Here is a 17970-nt window from a genome sequence, read left to right on the forward strand (position 1 = left end):
TTATTCAAATTTTCATGGGACAAAAGTAAAGGCTTGAAAAAGTAATTGAAGTTCTTTTTTTAAACATGTGTAGCAGGTGTGTTGAAGTTAAGAATAAAAAATAAGTGAATAAACAAATTTACAAGAACTTGTAGTTGCCAGTGAATGTGACTTTAACTGAAACCTTTTTGGAAAGTAAATGTCTGAGGTTTAGCTGAATAAAAATACATCTTTCCTATAATTCTCTGTTTGTGTAGGTGTGTTGAAACTTGTTCTGTTATCTTTCACAGGTTATTTTGCAATTACTTACCTAGAGTGCCAGGGATTCTGCAGGGCAGTGTGTTACTCATGCCCTTTACTGTACAATTTATGTGACAAAATCTGGAGCCTGTAAACAACAGTAATTGGGCTCAGGGGGCAGTGGGCAAAAAACAAACTGCATCTATGAGTTTAACTATCATTTCATGTTGCTTTATAATCCAGAGGAACCGAATGAAAATAGACCACAAATTTAAAACTAAAAAAGAGAGCCCTTTGCCCTCCATGCAGGAGTTTTGCATCTCTTAGTCCAACAGAGTTTTTTTTTTTTTTTTTTAGACAACTGCAAGGGCTGTATGTGAAAACTGGGAAACCTAGGAACCTCTTCTGTTCTTGGCTGATGGCTTCATTCACTTCCACAGACTATCGATCAACTTCTATCTATCTATTATTTACTTCAGGCTATATATCAACCTAGTTGTACTTTGCACTTTGACATCAATGCTACTTCTTTAAGTAGCTGTGCCAGGGCTGCTGCTCCAGTGCTTTTCTTTTATGGTCAGTCTATATCATTGTCAAACAGTGTGTCTTGTCTGCAACATTTCTATGATCCCAGTAGTTTTTACTGCGCCAAGTGTGTAAGTTCCACATTGTGCAAGTGTCTGTTTGTGTGTGTGTGCCCCAACAAAACAAGTTTTTGTGCAGCCTTTGCATTTTTAAGTGTTGCGAAAAGCGACTCTGAATGAATGCCTGACAGGAAGTGAAATGGAGAAATGCTAAATCTATGGACATTCTAGGCTTCCAAAGTAGAGTTCAATAAATGAACCTCAAGTCAGGTCTCTAGAAATATTTTTACTCAAACTACTTGGTAAATCTACAGCCAAGCGTTTTTAGGACTAAATGTATATACTGTATAGCCACTGTGAGAATCCACACACTCTGCCTGAATGGAGTAGAGACAACTACAACTGGAACAACTGATTCCCAGGCAGAAGTAATTGATGTTTCCCCCTAAATGTAAAATGTAATGAAATTCAACTGAATAAGGGATATAATTCAAATCTGTCGATTAGAAAGTAGTATTCTGAATTCACATATTCTTGTAATTTATTAAATAACTATACCTAAAGGATTACATGCTGATCTGTGGGATGACCCAATTCTGCAAGACTTGGGTTACGAAACCTGTTTTGAAGCAGTAATATTAACTTAAAATGCACTAGAATTCATTTTCTAAGCTTTTTCAGATACATTATAGTTCCCTCTTGTCTTCAGCAGCTACCCCAAGGTATAAAATAGACCCCACCCTGGTGTGGGAAACTCATGTTGGCAGTATTGTTTTAAGCAGAATTACAGAAAAAGGGAGAGTCAACACATTTATCCTATTAGAAGGAAATGAAGCAGACAGTGAGTCTGTGTTTATCCATTATGAAATCCATATCTGTCTGGAAATTAAATAGCATAGGTTCAGTCTCCGAACCACTTCTGCTTTGCAAATCATGGTCTGACCACCAAAGAATTTGCTTTTTGAATGATCAATTAGCTGCTACGATTCTCTGAAAATCAATTAATGTTAGCATCCTCAACAAGACACATTCAGGGCATCTTCAAAAAGGGATTCACAGCAAAAATAAGCACATTGAGTAAAGCAAAATATATATTCAGGATGACTCTGCTCCTGTGAAGAGATTGGAGCAGCAATGCCAAGTTTTCAGAAATGCAAATGTTGTTAAAGGAGGGCCTTTGGGTGGAGGTACTTAGCCTGCGTTAAATCATAATTACATTTATGCTGCTCACCCTCTGAAACTAACTAAAAAGTATTTCTTGCCTTGTCTTTGTTTAAGACAGACATTTTGATGCAAAATATTTTTCCTGTCTAACAGGATGTTCCTTATCTTTGTTCTTGTCAGTGAACACAGGTGGTTAGTTTGTGATGGAATGGCTGTCATTCTTGCAGTGATGTTCAAGTGGCTTTTTGTATGGAAGGAATGTGAATTAAATTGCCAGTCCTATAACAATAAACCCTGCAAATTGATCACAATGTCTCTCAATGCCAGCAGGTTTTGCAGTTTGAGGTGTAACTTAAGTGCAACTAGAAATTGTATTGTCACATTCCTCCTTCACCATGGATGCCTAGAAACCAAAACAATTAACAAGACTATTGCTGTTAGAGATGACCACAAACTCACACTCTTACTGCCGCAGGTGGCGAAAGGCTGTCTTCCAATTAACAAGTCTAATTACATCACAACTCTGCAGAGTTGTCTGGCATTCATTGTGTCTGATTGTCGATGTGTGCTCGTGTGTGGGTGCTTTGTGTGTGTGTGTGTGTGTGTGTGTGTACAATTGCTCATCGCAGAGTGTGAATTTAAAACCACAGTAGAAAGATCCGTGGGGTCAAGGGACAAAACTTTAATTCTTACTTGGCTTGATAATTGGTACAAAGAGTTCTCACGAGTTAAATACTAAAACTGAACACTTAACAAGCTACATTTGATATTCAAAAGACAACAACTGCTATAGTGTGGGTAGTTAGGAACTCAGATAGCAATGTAGATTTATTTGCTGGACCATTACAGTCAGACATAATTGGCAATTATTTTTTGTAGCTTTTCCAAATGATATCCTTTTTTTTTTTACCTGTTTGTATCAAAGTTGGCACATGACATTTCCATAAATAAATGGTGTGCAAACTGGCCAAATGGGAAAAACAAAATGACTGCCATTAACAAATCAATTTAAAGCAGCTATAATCAGTATTTTTAAAATAACAATGGATCAAATGACTATGTAAAATGTTAAAGGGCTCACTCATAGTGATGGACCCACAGAGAATATTCACCAGACTCCATCCAAAAACCCACTGCATGCTACCTGCCAAGCACCAAATGGCAGACAGACATTTAGCAACTAGTTGGTTGAAATTAGGTGTCTAGCTGGTGTCCATGGTGAAGCATTTAGCAGCTAAAGAGCCAGATATTTTACTCAGGAATTTGTGGAGACTAAGACCAGAGTTACAAGGAGAATAAATATTGAACTTACATTTGTCAGGTGACTCCAAATGAATGCTAATGTTACTCCGTGTCTGCTGGATGAGTAAATAGACAATTGTTTGCTTACATGTTAGCAATGTCAACTTAAAGGTGATAATATGTCAGTGTGGAGTTTAAAGCTTGCTCCCGCTGATGCTGAAGTGGCCAAAAACTGTTCAAGAAAATGTGTGATGAGTTGGGTGGTGACAAATGTCATTGAATCCATGGAATTTATTTATTTAAATTTAGTCAAAATAGCCTAAATTCTCAGGCCAAACATGGTTTATCATGTCACACATTTGGGTGTTTAAATAAACTTAGACTGATCAAGACTTGTATTTTTAATGTATCTACCTAAAATGTATTCATGCGCAGAAATAGCCCTCAGCCATTTGCAGGCGTGCAGGGTGTCACAGTCTCCTGACCAACTGAAAAACCTAAACTCAGTCTGAACAAAAACTAGACACTGCACGCTTTAGAGGTTTTATCTAAAATGAGAAGTCTGTGTTGTTTTTTCTTTTCTCCCGCTTCTCTTGTACCTCAGTAAGGCACAAAACAACCTGTTTCACCCAATTATCTCTCCCACAGGGCACAGTCAGGCAATTTGGCTCAGTTAAGACTCTGATTCATTGAGCCAGATGATTTAAAGCTTTTGGGGGCCACAAGTCAGCCCACTAGGACTGAAACTGCTCCGTGATTCTCAGTTGATATTTAGAAGCGCGAGTTGCTCCACTAAAGGTTGCAGAGACAAAAATAGCATGTTATTTCTTCCTCATTTGTCACCCTGTGAAAACCATATTTCTGAGGGACAACAAAATGTTGTAAAGCATAAACTAACATCTACCCTATACTGACAGATGAAAACTGCTTTTTAGTACCTGTCAATGCAGATATACAATTGGATATTGACAATTTGCTGATCATTGATGTGTTTTATCGTGAAACATATCTTTTATAAAATATATCTCATGGAATTAATATGCGTACCCACAAAAGCCAATAGATGCGGTTATATACATCTTAGTAACTAATAAGGATGATCAGCAGTGAGACAAACACTATGCCCTTGACAAACATGGAGGTAATTATCACAAACATTAGGCCCTGCAAAATTGATTCATACATGCCTGGAATGCCAGAGGACAGCATTTCCAATAATTACTGTATGAGGTTCAGTGTTCAGGCACACAAAAAAGCCAATGCTTCATCTGATGCCTGCAGTCAATATAGCTATCCTTATAAGAGCAACACCTATACCAGCCAAATATGTCATGACCACTGAAACAGTTTGCTGTAGCTGTATTGCCACATTTAGCCATTTGTGGGAAAAAAATGACAAACGAGCCGAAGAAATACCCTTTGCAGTGACCCTGTAAGTAAATATCCTGTGATCTCTCTTCTGCTCCAGCCTGTACACTGTTTAAAGCCATTAATGGTTGATCAATGCGTCAAGTCACTCTGGATTGTTGCAATTAGAAAACAATGCCCCCCCAAAAGCTATTTTAAGTCATGTGCTATCAGTGGGAACAGCAACAGAGAGGATAATTGGGTATTGACAAAAGAGTGTGAAAAGCAAAGACAGCATGCAAGACCACTCTCCAATTTACTCTGTCATCTTGAGGCTCTGATTATGCTGTTTGCTGACCAGATAATTGGGGTAATGCTTGATAAAAACAAACATTTTAGGGTGACTCGTCAAATATAAACAACTTTCATAAAATGATTCCGAACACTTAATTGGGATGATACTTCCCCATTTTCTGCAACTGCTTGTGAGGCCTGACACACTTCCTGGCTCCCTGGAGTTGAATGTACTGTTATTCAGTGGACTAAGACATTTTTAAAAGCATAGAGGGTTTTCATGCTTCTTTGGGTGTAAATTGATACTAAACGGCTTGTTAAAAGTTAATTACCAGATTAATATCATCATGGTTTCTGCTACGCAAACATTAACAGGACAGTGATCAGTCCATATTCTACTAGTATTAAATATGTTTTGTAGCCAAGGGGGTTAATGGCCATGAAAACCTAATTTCTCAATCAGCTTCTTACTATAAGTGATGGGGTCCTACATATAAGGACAATATAATCTGCCAAAGTTAGAACAGATTTGGTTATCTCACATGAGAGATTTTTATGTTTGTGTTTTTATCTGGGCTTTTATCGCTGTTTTGAAGTGAGCAGGGATTGGTTGGAAAAGGGTGATGTCACATACTTCAGTGCACCAATCAAAATCTGATGACAGTTGTTAGGTTGTTTTCTTATGTCTTTATGTTGTCGGTCAAATCCAATCAAACCACACCCAGACAGTTTTTGACTGTTAAACTTTTAATACATAAACAATCAATTCAAAACTTCAGTCATTAATATATTAAGCAATTAATATAATATCAAGACAAACTTGACTCAAACCAAGTTTTCAGAGGCTTTAAAAGCGGAAGATCACACAATGCGGAAAAAACCTGCACATTTTTAGCTGGAATTTAACCCTTAGCTGTCAATGGAAACATTATCTCAGTTAAACATCAAGACAGACCTCTGCCAGGATTTACATTCACTATTTGTCTGAATGAATAATGGAAATATACCTTTAAATCCCAAATTTATAAAAACAGAGAGAATATACATATACAATATGTTGTATGCACGTTTATCTGTGTGTGTCTTTTGAAAATAACCCCCCTTTCACCAGAAAGTACAAAACATAACATGAAACTAAACGTTGTCCTTCTTGGAATCTGTCATGAAAACTGTCCATGTCTGCATTTAACAGCTTCCACTCAAAAGCTATGTTGCTGAGCACCATCTAGTGTTGAAAGCAATTATCTTAACTAAGAACATAGCTTGTTTTTACTGGATGAGTGCTATAGAGAGCTGTTTGATACAGTCACAGTGTTTTTTATGCGATGAGATGTAAATGAGATGTTAACTCCATGATTTGGAATATGTTTCTATTTTTATTATACAAATGATATATCCACCATTAAAGGAAATGTGACACCTGCCCCCATAAATGATTATAGGCATGCTGGCAAGACGATATACTTACAAACTAAAGTAGATTGTTATATAGGAATTAAAATTACACTTCTGATATAAAAAATACAGCTATATGTTGTTTGTTGATCATTTGCAGTATAAGAAGGCTACTTCACATATGACTCACATATCCACCTGACTGAGTCCCAGGCTTCACTGCTTCTCTGTTGCTCAGTGGGTTTTGTAACCCAGAGCCAGCAGAAGCCTCATGGCTGGGTGGAAGACAACAGAGGCCATCTGTTGTCTGTGTGTTTTCTTTGGTGCCCTGCCACAAAACTCTGCTGCCAGAGCACCCAAGGGAACCCATGTGAAGCGCGCAGAGCCTGGGGACCGGCTCACTGGAGCACCTTTATAGCCTACTGGCTCCGTGGGGGGACGCCTGTATTCTGCCAAAGCCCAGACACAATAACAGCGGTGTTAGAAAAGGGCTTTGTTGTAACAGGATCGTTACACAACCATGCCATTAACCTTAATTGGAGCAGCTTGGTGGAACACAAAAAAACTTTCAGCACTCTGAGACACCGCTGTTGTTCCCCTGAGTTAAATAAAATCGAAACTGATCTAAGGCTGAGTTAATTGAATTGCAGAATACTTATATTCCTGTGGAGGAACTGAGAAGTAAGTGCTATAAAGTAGCCTAAGACATCATTCTCTGGTTCTGTGCTTTGACAGACTACTGAGGCCATTACATAAACACAAAAACATAATTTAGGGTGAAAACAATATTCCTCCTCCTCCTGTTTCTGGGTAAACATAATGACACTACTGAATTAATTCCCATGTTGGTGGTGATTGGGTTTATAGAATGTCTCATAAGAAAAGACATTAGGGGTCATGGGGATAGCTCCCTTTGGAGCTGCTCCCAAAATAAGTTTGTTTGTTCACCTTTATGCATCCCGATTTAGCCTCAAAGCTGATTAAACTTCTTGACATGAGCATCATCTACAGTACAGTATCACATGTCTAGATTACTTTTTAACTATTCAAGAGCAAAACACTGGAGTTCCTACATCATCCTAGGGCAAACCAGGTGCCCATTCAACACACGTCTTTGCATTTATGTATGTATTTATTGTATTGCATCCTCAAATGTCGGGAAAATAAAAACAGGGAATATCCTAAATTTTCTTTTCCATTTGTCAGCTTTGAGACTTTCTCTATCTATCTCCCACAGTAGGGAGATAGTATTATTAATATCTCCCATTCATCAGAGAAAATAGCCCACAGTACTTCCTCCCTAAATCCTTTATTTCATACTCATATTAATCTCCATAGAGACAGGATTGCAAAAGAAGTTTACTGTGACAGCAGGATTTTCCAAGGCAGAGTGTTCCTGCATATGTTTTGGAGCCAGCAGCGCAACCATAACTTACATGGATTTTAAAGTAAGACAAAAAATTATATTTGTCCCCAAAGTTAATCTTCCATTTAGTGTTAATGGAGCACTTCTAGACTGTATGTTGGTTTGTCTTTTTGACAGAAAGCTGAGGACATTAGATAAACACATTTAAATTCCAAAAAGGAAAAATGAACTCATGATTTGAATGGTTTTCCCCTTTAACTAAATAGCTAAGTCACTGTCCTGGTGTTAAAATAAGCTGCAAACACACATCAATTATTTAGCTCAAACAGTATCAGAGCCTGAGATGTTTTTAGTGTGTTTTCCAAGTCTTGAAAAAGTTTGTGAATGTCAACAGCTTTTATTGTCAGCTTGACAGATTGTGGAAATGCACAGCACTGAATGAATAGTGTAAACATGAGATGAATCATTCCTGTCAACAGGCAATACAAGCAAGCCGGGGAGGAAATGTGGCTGTCTCCAGTTCTGGTCTTGGCTTGCACCAGCCTTTAAATCTCTATCTTTGCAACCAGTAATGACTTTTGTAACTAGAATTTTCAAAATGTATATACCCGGTCAGATTCTGTCAAAAATAGAAATAGCAATAGGTTTTACCAAGGGAGTGTTGTTTATGCTGTGAAGCTGCTACTGCCATGTTGTGTGGGACTCTGCTGCTTCGACCGTTTAAAAAAATATCTATCATGAAGTCTGCAGTTGTAAATGTTACTAAGTTGATGTTGGTCCAGATGCCCTTTAACCCTTTTCCAGAAGGTCAGAGGTCAATGGTCAATTGAATTAAAAAGACAAAAAGACAAACTAAGTGTGATGCAGGAGGAAGATAAACACCAACCACAACCTGGCAACACCAAAGTTGTTTTTATTAATTATATTTATTAAAATATTTAATACAATTTAGATTACAGCACTACTCATTTTAATTGAATATTTTTTACACTAGGGGTATTTCCACCCCTGTTACTTCCACCACTTGTGCCACTAGAGGTCAGGCTAGCATTCACTAGCTCAAGTTTATGAAGGCAATTACCTGTCCACTGAGCTCTCAGAGCACCACTTTTGTTCTTGCATCCTTTATTTGCATAGCAAGTTGCCATTTTCAGGCGTGCTTTGCTTATAATTTGCTGACAAAAATCTGAATACACGGTGCCACACTGACCATCTATTTCACATTTGATTACAAAGAAAGCTGCCTGGAATCTGGTTAGCCACGAAAGCTCCACAGTACCTCGATTGTGAAATCATTTTCGGTCTTCAATAACGTCAGCTCAGAGGAATCAGCTGGAAGAGGAGGCAGGGATATGTCATCTATGAAACACATAGGTTGTCAAAACAGTGTACCAGCAGGTGCTGAGCGGCTTTAAATTGTCACTGTGTGCCAAAGGATGTTTATTTATCCTATTTTTAAACAGGGAGATCGCGACCATTTGGGCTATTACAACAGCTGTCCTCCTTGTCTGATAGATATGACCTTAATCAAGTTTACTCTGCATGAACATGACAGGTGACACACACACAACCACACAGACACACATGTGCACAGATGTTGTTGCATGTATGTAAGTTTGTATGAACAAATGGAATCTGAAGTGATTTTCTTCCTCAGAGGGACTCACAGACAGGATGAGTGTGTCAGCAGAGTCAGTGAACTCCAATGCTGTCATACTGAACAGAAAAAGAAAAGACTGTGGATAAGGGTCTCTCACGAGAGTGCCACCAGGAAAAATATTCGACTAAAGAGCTTTTTCCTAATGCCTCATGTGTGCAATCATTTAGATGAAGTGGGGCTGACAGAGCGGTTCAGATGGAGCAAACGCCTTTTTCTCCTCGCTCATTTGGAATTCATTCAAGTTCTGTCGGTGATTGCAATCTCATAATCAACTGGGAAGTGCTTCTGTTAGGGCACACTGGCTGAGAGTGTACTGGAAGTGAAAAATAATTATTTTTTATGTGGATGTATAAAATGGACTGTAAAATCTCCACATCACAGAGTTGGAATCACTTAGATGTGGCTTGGGGATGAATAGCCGTCTCTCGCCTTCTAGTCAAATATCAAAGAAAAGGAGACTTTTGATAAGCTATCAAAATGTATTTTACACAATTACACTTTATTATTGACACATCAGAGACGATGTTTGACTTTAGATTTGCATTTCATAATTCATGGAATATTTGTAACATATGAGCAATTTTACGAAAATCGTTTTATGTATTATGGACCAAACGAACACATCACGCCTTTGTAATGCTGCATGTTGTGTCGTCTTGTAGCTTTAATTCTATGCGCTGATGAAGTGTATGGAAAAGAACAACAAAGTCAAATAGCAGTTCACAATTTATTTACTGAATAAATTTGGACAAAACACCAGAATCTGTTACGATACAATCAGAACATCTGAGGCAGATATCCCACCATGCACCACCCCCCTCCATGAAACAAAAGGACTAAACATTAGCACCAAATCAGCACCAACTTAAATAAAACGTAGCTCAGTCTACAAAAACAGTAAAAGCAATAGTTGGGTTTTTTTTATTGAAAAGCAACTCAGAAAAGTAGCTAATTGAAAATTTTCATGTTTTTAACTTTTCTTAAAAAACAAACACACCCTCCCCCACCCCCGCCCCTACCCTGCTAGGCAGGCTATAGCATTCATGGGGCACATGCCAATGACTAGATAAAAACACAAATTCAAGTAACATTGAGATACGACAAAACATGTCCACTAGTACCCATTCCGAGCATGATCGTTTCACAGAACCTACGCAGGCAGTAGAAAACTAACATGAGGTCCTGGAGTGAGCATGTCATAGCAATACTAATCACTGAATATCTCGTATCAAGTTTTTCAAAAGAAATGAGGGAGACCGGGTGGCAGGGGCTGTTGGGGCACCAGAATACTGGCACAGAAGATATTGTGTATTCTAAAACTTCAGACATTTTCCTCATTGTGCCTGTCCTGTGTCAAGATATTGCCTACATCATACATGAAAAAGGAATCTCTGAATAAAGAAAAACCCTGCAATGTAGTTTTAAATATATATATTTATTTATATATATTTATTTATATATATAGCTGTTACAATTTAAATAAATGTTACGTTCTCGTTCCTACAACTGAAGAATGAATTTAAATAAGAGGAAACTAATTTTAAGAGGTCGAATCGTCCATTCGTCAATCGTCCACCTAAGACATCAAGTGCATGATGCCATGGAGGCTTACCAAGAAAAAACTGTTTAAGATTGAGGTTTAGGGAGTGATATTAAAGCAGCAGTAACAACAGAGTGGAATAGCTTAAAAACAAACAAAATAAATGACTGTTTATAAAAGTAATGTTACTGAAAAATAAAAGTGTGGTGGTGAATAAAGTGTGGTAAAGGCTTAAGAGACTGAGGAGGCAGAAACATACAAATTACTGAAAACAAGGCCGTCGAAGTTTAGTGACTGTCAGGATTATCAATAATGTAAAATTGAGACAAATGAGAGCTGACAACAATAGAACTTGGGGTTGTGATTTCTGACCCTGGGTCTGTGGTTTAAATTGGTACTACCTAAAGCTATGACAAAAAAACAAAACAAAATCTGTAAGAAAAAAGGTGTGGTGTTGCAGTTTGTCAGTTCATTTTGAATTGTTCTCCTTGGTTTCCTGTGTTCTTATGTCCCTTCATGCTTTCCATAGTGTCAAAAATGGTGAATGTGTCTATTTTTATGAGCACCACATTAAACCAAACTGATCCAAAAAGAACATTTGCTACATTGTTTGCAACTTGCATGTTTGGCAGCAAAACCCCCGAACGGGAAGTGCAGTGCCAGGTGACGTATAGATGCCATTTGTCATGCCAGGCTCAAGGTTTTCCATGAAATGGTGGAAAAGGAAACAGGATGGAAACACCTTTATTATGAGTGACAAATGTTCACCTATTAATCTCTAAACTACTGTTTTTTTTGGCTCTGCTGTGAGCGTGGCGAGCCGACCGTGGAGGAGTCGTCTGTTTGTGCTTGGTGTTTGCTCAGCTGAAGAACTGCTCCAGCTCCTCTTCCATGTTCACCTCAGGCACCATCTGCTCCTGCTCTCTTTCTCCTCTGCCGTGCACCGCAGCGCCCCCTAGTGCCCCGGAGGCGACAAACCAGGGGTGCTCCAGAATCTCTCGAGAGGTGAGGCGCTCTGTGGGTTCCCGGCGGAGGATGGAACGGATCAGGCACTTGGCCTTGGGTGTGAGCGTCTCAGGGATGTTGAAGTGGCCCCTGCGGATTTTGCTGAACAGAGAGCCAGGCTCAACGTCATGGAAAGGGTAGCGCCCCACGAGGATGGTGTAAAGCATGACACCCAGACTCCAGACATCAGCTGCCTTCCCCGAATAGCTGCCGTTGGCATTGAGGATCTCAGGACTGACATATGCTGGGCAGCCATGTTTGTCTGACAGGGAGTCATCATGACCGTCCAGGATATAAGTGTCCTCAAGGCTCTCCAGCTTCACGAGGCTTCTGGAGACACACAAGTGAAACAAAAAACACATTGAACACAATGATACCGCTTTACAAAACAATGGACACATATAATTATCTGATAATTACTATCATAGCTCCAATCTTTCAATACCAACTTTTAAAAAAATGAAATACAAAAAAGACACTCAAGTGGGGTAATTTGCTCTGATGGACACCTTAAGTGTTTTAGATCCATCGCTTTTGTATATCAGAGGAATTAGAGCAGATAATGCTCTAGGCTTAAGTTTGACATTTCCTTTCACTTAGATAAAAGCCCAGCCAAAAAGCATCAACGTACAAATAGGCTTTTCAACAGATCTCCACAATTCAAAAGAAACACAATTACGGGTGACTGATCGTCTTAAGTTTCATGCACTGAGCTGTTTCGCTCAGAGAATCAAGGAACCGGCAATGTGGATTTTATCCCCCTGCTCTTTCCCCTCAAAATACCATCTATTTGCAGTCTTCTCTAAACCTCACAATAGCAGCTATAATATCCTTGAGTACTGATAATAATGGCTGGTTGTTCCAAAGCTTTGTCACTAAAGAATCTCTCAGGCATGAACATTTTCGACGTGCGTGGTAAGAGACACTTGTGGGGATGTGCAAAGGCTGCCATCTGCGTGTGAGGTCCATGAGACATGATGCACCAGACAAAGAGCCAGGGCGTGTGATATTATCTACTGGGAGCCACTAGGAAAATTAAACTCAGAAGCACGGGCTTAGATAAATTCAAGAATGTATTTTTGGCCGTCTGTGACACATGGATACACTTTAGCACATTAGCCCACTCACTGGTTCATTGTCAGTAATAGTAATTTGCTTTCATTAATATGCTGTAGAGTGTTTTCACATTTTCCAATCAGGAAAATTCTATTGTTTCCTTGAACCAAATGCCCATTGTTCCTCTGTCAGATAAAGTGCCATGTGCTTTTTTTTTTTTTAAATACAGCATATTACTGCCTGGATAAGAGGCTAATTTAGAGACATGTGCAAACCTGCAATTACAGTTAAGAGGGCTTAGAAAAACAAAAAAAAGACTTAGCCCATTATTTATAGTAGCACATGGTCTTTATTGGGATCCCAGCTCATGAGGAGTTCGGTGTAACATTCAAGGTCATTGGACCCGTATTGAATATGTGAAGCAGCTCAACTTCCCTTTTCCGCAGTTAGCGCCAAACAGTGACGTCACACTTTCAGATAGAGGGCATCAAGGTGTCTGTGCCTCTGCCATGGGTGTTGTAAAGAAGTTTCCCTAAGAAACTTTAGCGTTAGCATTGACATAAGTAAAAAAAGTGTCGTTTTGTGTCTGAATCGACATCTATTAAAATTTCAAAACTTCATTAATAAAAAAGGTGCTCTCAGGTTGCTGTGGCAACAGATGCCTGGCTTTTATGCATGTAATTAACAAATGCTGCCACCAGGGGTCAGTAAACCTGTGCTGTGTGATTCTACAGATTTCTCCTGCTGATCATCTACAGGAGTGCAGCAGTGGCAAAAGCTCGCCTTAATTGATCATTGGTCATGCAAAAGCTAATCCTGGTACCTTCTCTGTCCCTGCTGTTAGAATAACTGCTCTGCAATGATCCTCCCCAAGTGTGAGTCCATATGCCACATATACGGTATATGTGTGTCATATCCACTACTAAACTTTGTGCACAAAAATAGACTGGGGAGACACAAAGGGCTTATGTTTCCTGTACTCTGCAGAACATCTGGGAGAGGCATGTCAGACTTACATCGTCTCAGTTTACACTATCCTTAATGTAACCTGAGATATAACACAGATAATACTGACACGGTTGTTATAGCACATACAACATGTACAGATGAAACAGAGAAATAACGTCAAAGCACACAGTGATACTCAACGCTCAACAGAGACTACGGTTTCAGCAGAACTCACCTGTCCTCATTCTTGAAGACAAACTTCCTCAGTTTGAGGTCACGGAGGACCAGTCCGTTGTCGTGGCAATGTGCCACAGCTGAGGCTATCTGATAGAAGAGTCTGGCAGCTTCGTCCTCCCGCAACTTCTTGCAGGTGCGGACAAAAGAGTGCATGTCGCCATAGCTTCTCTCAAAGAACACATAGGCTCGAGTCTCCCCGAGCAAGATCTCCAGGATTTGGTTAATATGCTGGTGCTGGCCCAGCGCAAAGTAGGCCGCCAGTGACTCCTGGTATCGGCCGATGTCAAAAACCTGTAATCATAAGAAAGGAAAACATTTATATTTACAGTCGACATTTTAGCCAAGTAGCTGCTTCTTCTTCTTTTTTTTTTTTCTTTTTTTTTTAAATCTAGGGTGATTTATGAGTGCAACTGTCTCATTAGGTGGTTGCTTTTGTGTGAGGATCTTAGAGTGAGAATATCTGCCAAACAGTCAATTTTCTCCCTTTCCCACTTTGGAGACAAACAATTAAATCCAACTGAAAGAGCTTCAAATTGTCTTTTAATTAAAATGTGAGCAATCTACCACATTCTTGTGACACCAAACTTGTGTTTACTCTTTTGGCAGAGGGAGTACGGTTGCACATAGGCAAAGCGAAAGCATCATGTTAGTGAACGCTATTGTACTGCAGCCTGGGGTTGCAGTGTCTCTTTTGTTTCCATAGTAACCCCTGTCCCCCCTCCCAATTGACTTTCAGTACAACCAGTTCAGGTGAGAGGGCTTCTCTGCTCACAGTCAAATACACCCCACAGGTCACAAGATCTTAAGTTGTGACTTAGGCTTCGAGCTTGGCAGGAATGATCAATCCTGGAAGTGGGGATTGATTGGTGCTGTATTGAAACCAGCACAAAGCACATGAGGTCAAAAGGCAGTTAGCTCACAGGCTGTGCCAAAGGCCATTAATTTGTTATTGCCATGACGAAACATTATCTCGAGTCAAAAGGTACGGGTTATTGGATATGTCATACCTTATGAGTCCAACGGTGCATATAACTATCGTCTCAATTCATCAAGCCACTTAAGTCTGCTTAAAGCTGGAATGTACCTCGGGGACAACCCCACTGCCCTTATAATCAGTAATATAGGAAAGTCAATATGAGCTATAAATGTGGTGAGGATTGGCCATGAGGTTGTCCTCAACCTTGAGAGAAAAGTGGTTTATTTCTTATGATTAGAGGGGTCAATGCTGGAGCCAATGTCACAGCAGCTGGCTGAACTTGTAAAGTTCCCTGGCCCTGTGTGCTTTTCTCTCTCTCAATACAACTGTTCTCAAAAGATTACAGTCCCACTAACATTTGGTGTAAAAGGTGCAATATGACTATTTGTATGCACCAAATATAAAACCAAGAGTGAAATAATACGATTATAGCATTGCACTATGAAAGAGAAGCCACGGGTAAGCGAGAATAGCACGGAGAGGAGTGTGTGCGTGGTTACTCACTCCTTTGTCAACGTTACATCATGCAATCCAAACCATGCAGCTGGCCCCATTCACTTTTTCCATTAGGCTGCTCTGCCAGCTCTCTATTTACAATTCAAGCAATTATTAAAAAGTTGAGGGGTGTAGATTTGCTGCAATAGCCAACCCATATACACCCTCAGTATTTCTCTGTATAGTATGTTTATTACATTTGGGGTAATATGTATCGAAATAAAGCCATAATCATTCATGTGATAACGAATGCAAAGGTGAGGGACCTGTAAGAACGCTTTATTTTGTCTTGAAAATGTTATTTTATTTTATTATAAAGGTAGAGAAGCTATTCTGGGAGCATATAGGTAGGATGCGTCTACCATATTGCCTACTAACCTTACATACGAGCTCTTCCCCGCTGTGCAGCTGGGCGGCTCTGAAAACGTGGTCTCCCTCCAGTGGTTCCAACAAAAGGTAGTCCCCGATGCGGGAGATACAGTGCGAGGAGTCCGGGGTCTCCGGCGGGCTGGGGGACCCGAGGTTGGGACTGAAACTCTGGTGCGACTCTGTAGTCCTTAAGCAAGACAATTCTTCGAAATCGTGCGATTTGTGCCGCGATCTCCCATAACGTGAAATGTTAATTGGATTTGACCTCTGTATGTTCATGAGGAATAAGTGTGATAACTCCACAAAATCGGGGGCCTTCCTCCTCCTTGTTCTTCTCCTCCTCCTTCGATTAGGGCACCACTTTGTCGTAAACTCAGTGCAATATCACAAATCGTCCGATACTGTTGTATATCTTGAATAACGTAAAAAAAACAGATGAAGAAATGATTTAACTGCACCTTGCTGTTGGAGAATGTGCAGACTATCAACAGGCAAAGCTGGCTCGTTGGTTTTAATACAACAAAAAGGAGGTCTGTAATTTTTTTTTTGCAGAGTTCAACTGTTCATTTGCCCCCCTTTGTTTTCCATTCAAGAGATAAGGCCAGGCTAAAATGACTTACTGCCCAAAGCCGACTGAAAACCCTTTGTACAGACCTGCTGCAATTTCATTAACGCTAGCAGTGCGAGCAGGCAAGACAAAACTGTAACAAAGGCAACCACAACTCAGCTTTGACAATGAATGAAGAGTGCGAAGTTAACCGGCAGCTCGTCTGCTAGCTTATCTCGCCGGTTAATGGTATGGCACGTTTCATAAAACGGAAATAATTTGTTGGGTACAGCTTGCAGGCACAGGAAAAAAAATGCACAAGCAAAAATATATAAAGCAAGTTTTGCAAGCTAATTATAGCTGCTGAATTTAGTCGAAATTTGACAGACAAATGATGGCTAGCAGGTGCAGAGCTAACTAGTTAGCTTCCTTGGCTAACTATTACTAGGTCAGTGCACGGCCTTTTTCCCCAGGATCATATCCATGCACGGCGACTGTCATCTACCACATAAGGAGAAAACCCCATCCGGAAAAAAAACTGCTGTAGCTCTTTGTGTGCGGGAGTCGACGTCCTCTTTCTTTTTCTTGGTCTAGTCCAATGGAAGAAAAGTGTCGTCTGTCTTGTATGTCTGCTGCTGTAAGCTGCTGTAAGGAAGGAAGGGACGGCCGGCCGACTTTCCCAGGCCTATCCCTTGATTCAGCAGGACATCCTCTCTCCCGTGGTGCCGCTGTGCTTCTTACGTGGCTGGGAATCTAGTCCATTCAGTGCGGAGGGAGGCCAGCCGAGCTGCACACACTGCACACACTGCGCCTGTACAGAGCGAGAGAGTTGCCTGGCGGAGGGGGCTTCTACACGCGCACGCTCACACGCACGCACACACACACAAGAGCAAACAGCCCCGCCCCTTGACGTCACTCCCACATCGAAACCCATTGGCTTCCAACCTGAGTTATAATATGCAGTGCAGTCATGTGAGAACCATGTAGAGTGGCTACACCCCCAGGAATCTAAATGCATCGCACGCTGGTAAATTGGATGGGGAGGGGGCGGTGATGGGAGTGAGAGTATAGCTACTGTAAGTGCTGTGTTACAAATGTGTTTCCTCCTGAAATGTCATTCAGGGGAAAGCAAGGGGGATCCCTCCGTCACAATAGCACGCTTATATACGCCATACAGCACAGTTATACAGAACTGATGTTCATCTGCATCAACGCCAACATGGTGTCATCTAAATGAAAAACACTATGCAGCCATTTTGTTAGACTGTATTTATTTAAACATTAAACATGCTACTGATATGACTCGCTGTTGCACTGCAAGTTTCCTCTTCTGCAAGGATATGTAAGCAAAATTACAATGAACACAACAAAAAAACATGCATTATGATAGGATTTTATGAATGAATTAAAAATACAATACAGGAATGCAGTATATATAGGAGCATGAAACACATGATGAAAAAAAGAAAAAAAGGGGGCTAAGGCCCAGTGTTAGATGGTTTAATGTGCAAGTGTGCAAGTGCAGA

General features: G+C 40.1%; 1 protein-coding gene across 1 annotated transcript; it reads right to left on the reverse strand.

Moving 5' to 3' along the window:
- Positions 1 to 9984: 9984 nt before the first annotated feature.
- trib2 (tribbles pseudokinase 2) lies at positions 9985 to 17359 on the reverse strand. Its single transcript, XM_044169411.1, has 3 exons — positions 15907 to 17359; positions 14056 to 14348; positions 9985 to 12146 (listed from the first exon to the last, which is right to left on the reverse strand). The coding sequence occupies exons 1-3, from the start codon at positions 16174 to 16176 to the stop codon at positions 11672 to 11674; spliced, it is 1038 nt and encodes a 345-aa protein (XP_044025346.1). The 5' UTR covers positions 16177 to 17359; the 3' UTR covers positions 9985 to 11671.
- Positions 17360 to 17970: the final 611 nt, after the last annotated feature.

The sequence above is a fragment of the Siniperca chuatsi genome, linkage group LG16, assembly GCF_020085105.1.
Source record: "Siniperca chuatsi isolate FFG_IHB_CAS linkage group LG16, ASM2008510v1, whole genome shotgun sequence".
Classification (NCBI taxonomy): Eukaryota; Metazoa; Chordata; class Actinopteri; order Centrarchiformes; family Sinipercidae; genus Siniperca; species Siniperca chuatsi.

What these genes read in the sequence shown, in the direction of transcription:
- trib2 (XM_044169411.1), bottom strand. Translation starts at nt 16,176, where the DNA reads ATGAACATACAGAGGTCAAATCCAATTAACATTTCACGTTATGGGAGA. An exon ending in GGGAAGAGCTCGTATGTAAG is followed by an intron (nt 14,349 to 15,906) that starts GTTAGTAGGCAA and finishes TTATGATTACAG; the next exon opens with GTTTTTGACATCGGCCGATA. An exon ending in GTCTTCAAGAATGAGGACAG is followed by an intron (nt 12,147 to 14,055) that starts GTGAGTTCTGCT and finishes GTGTGTCTCCAG; the next exon opens with AAGCCTCGTGAAGCTGGAGA.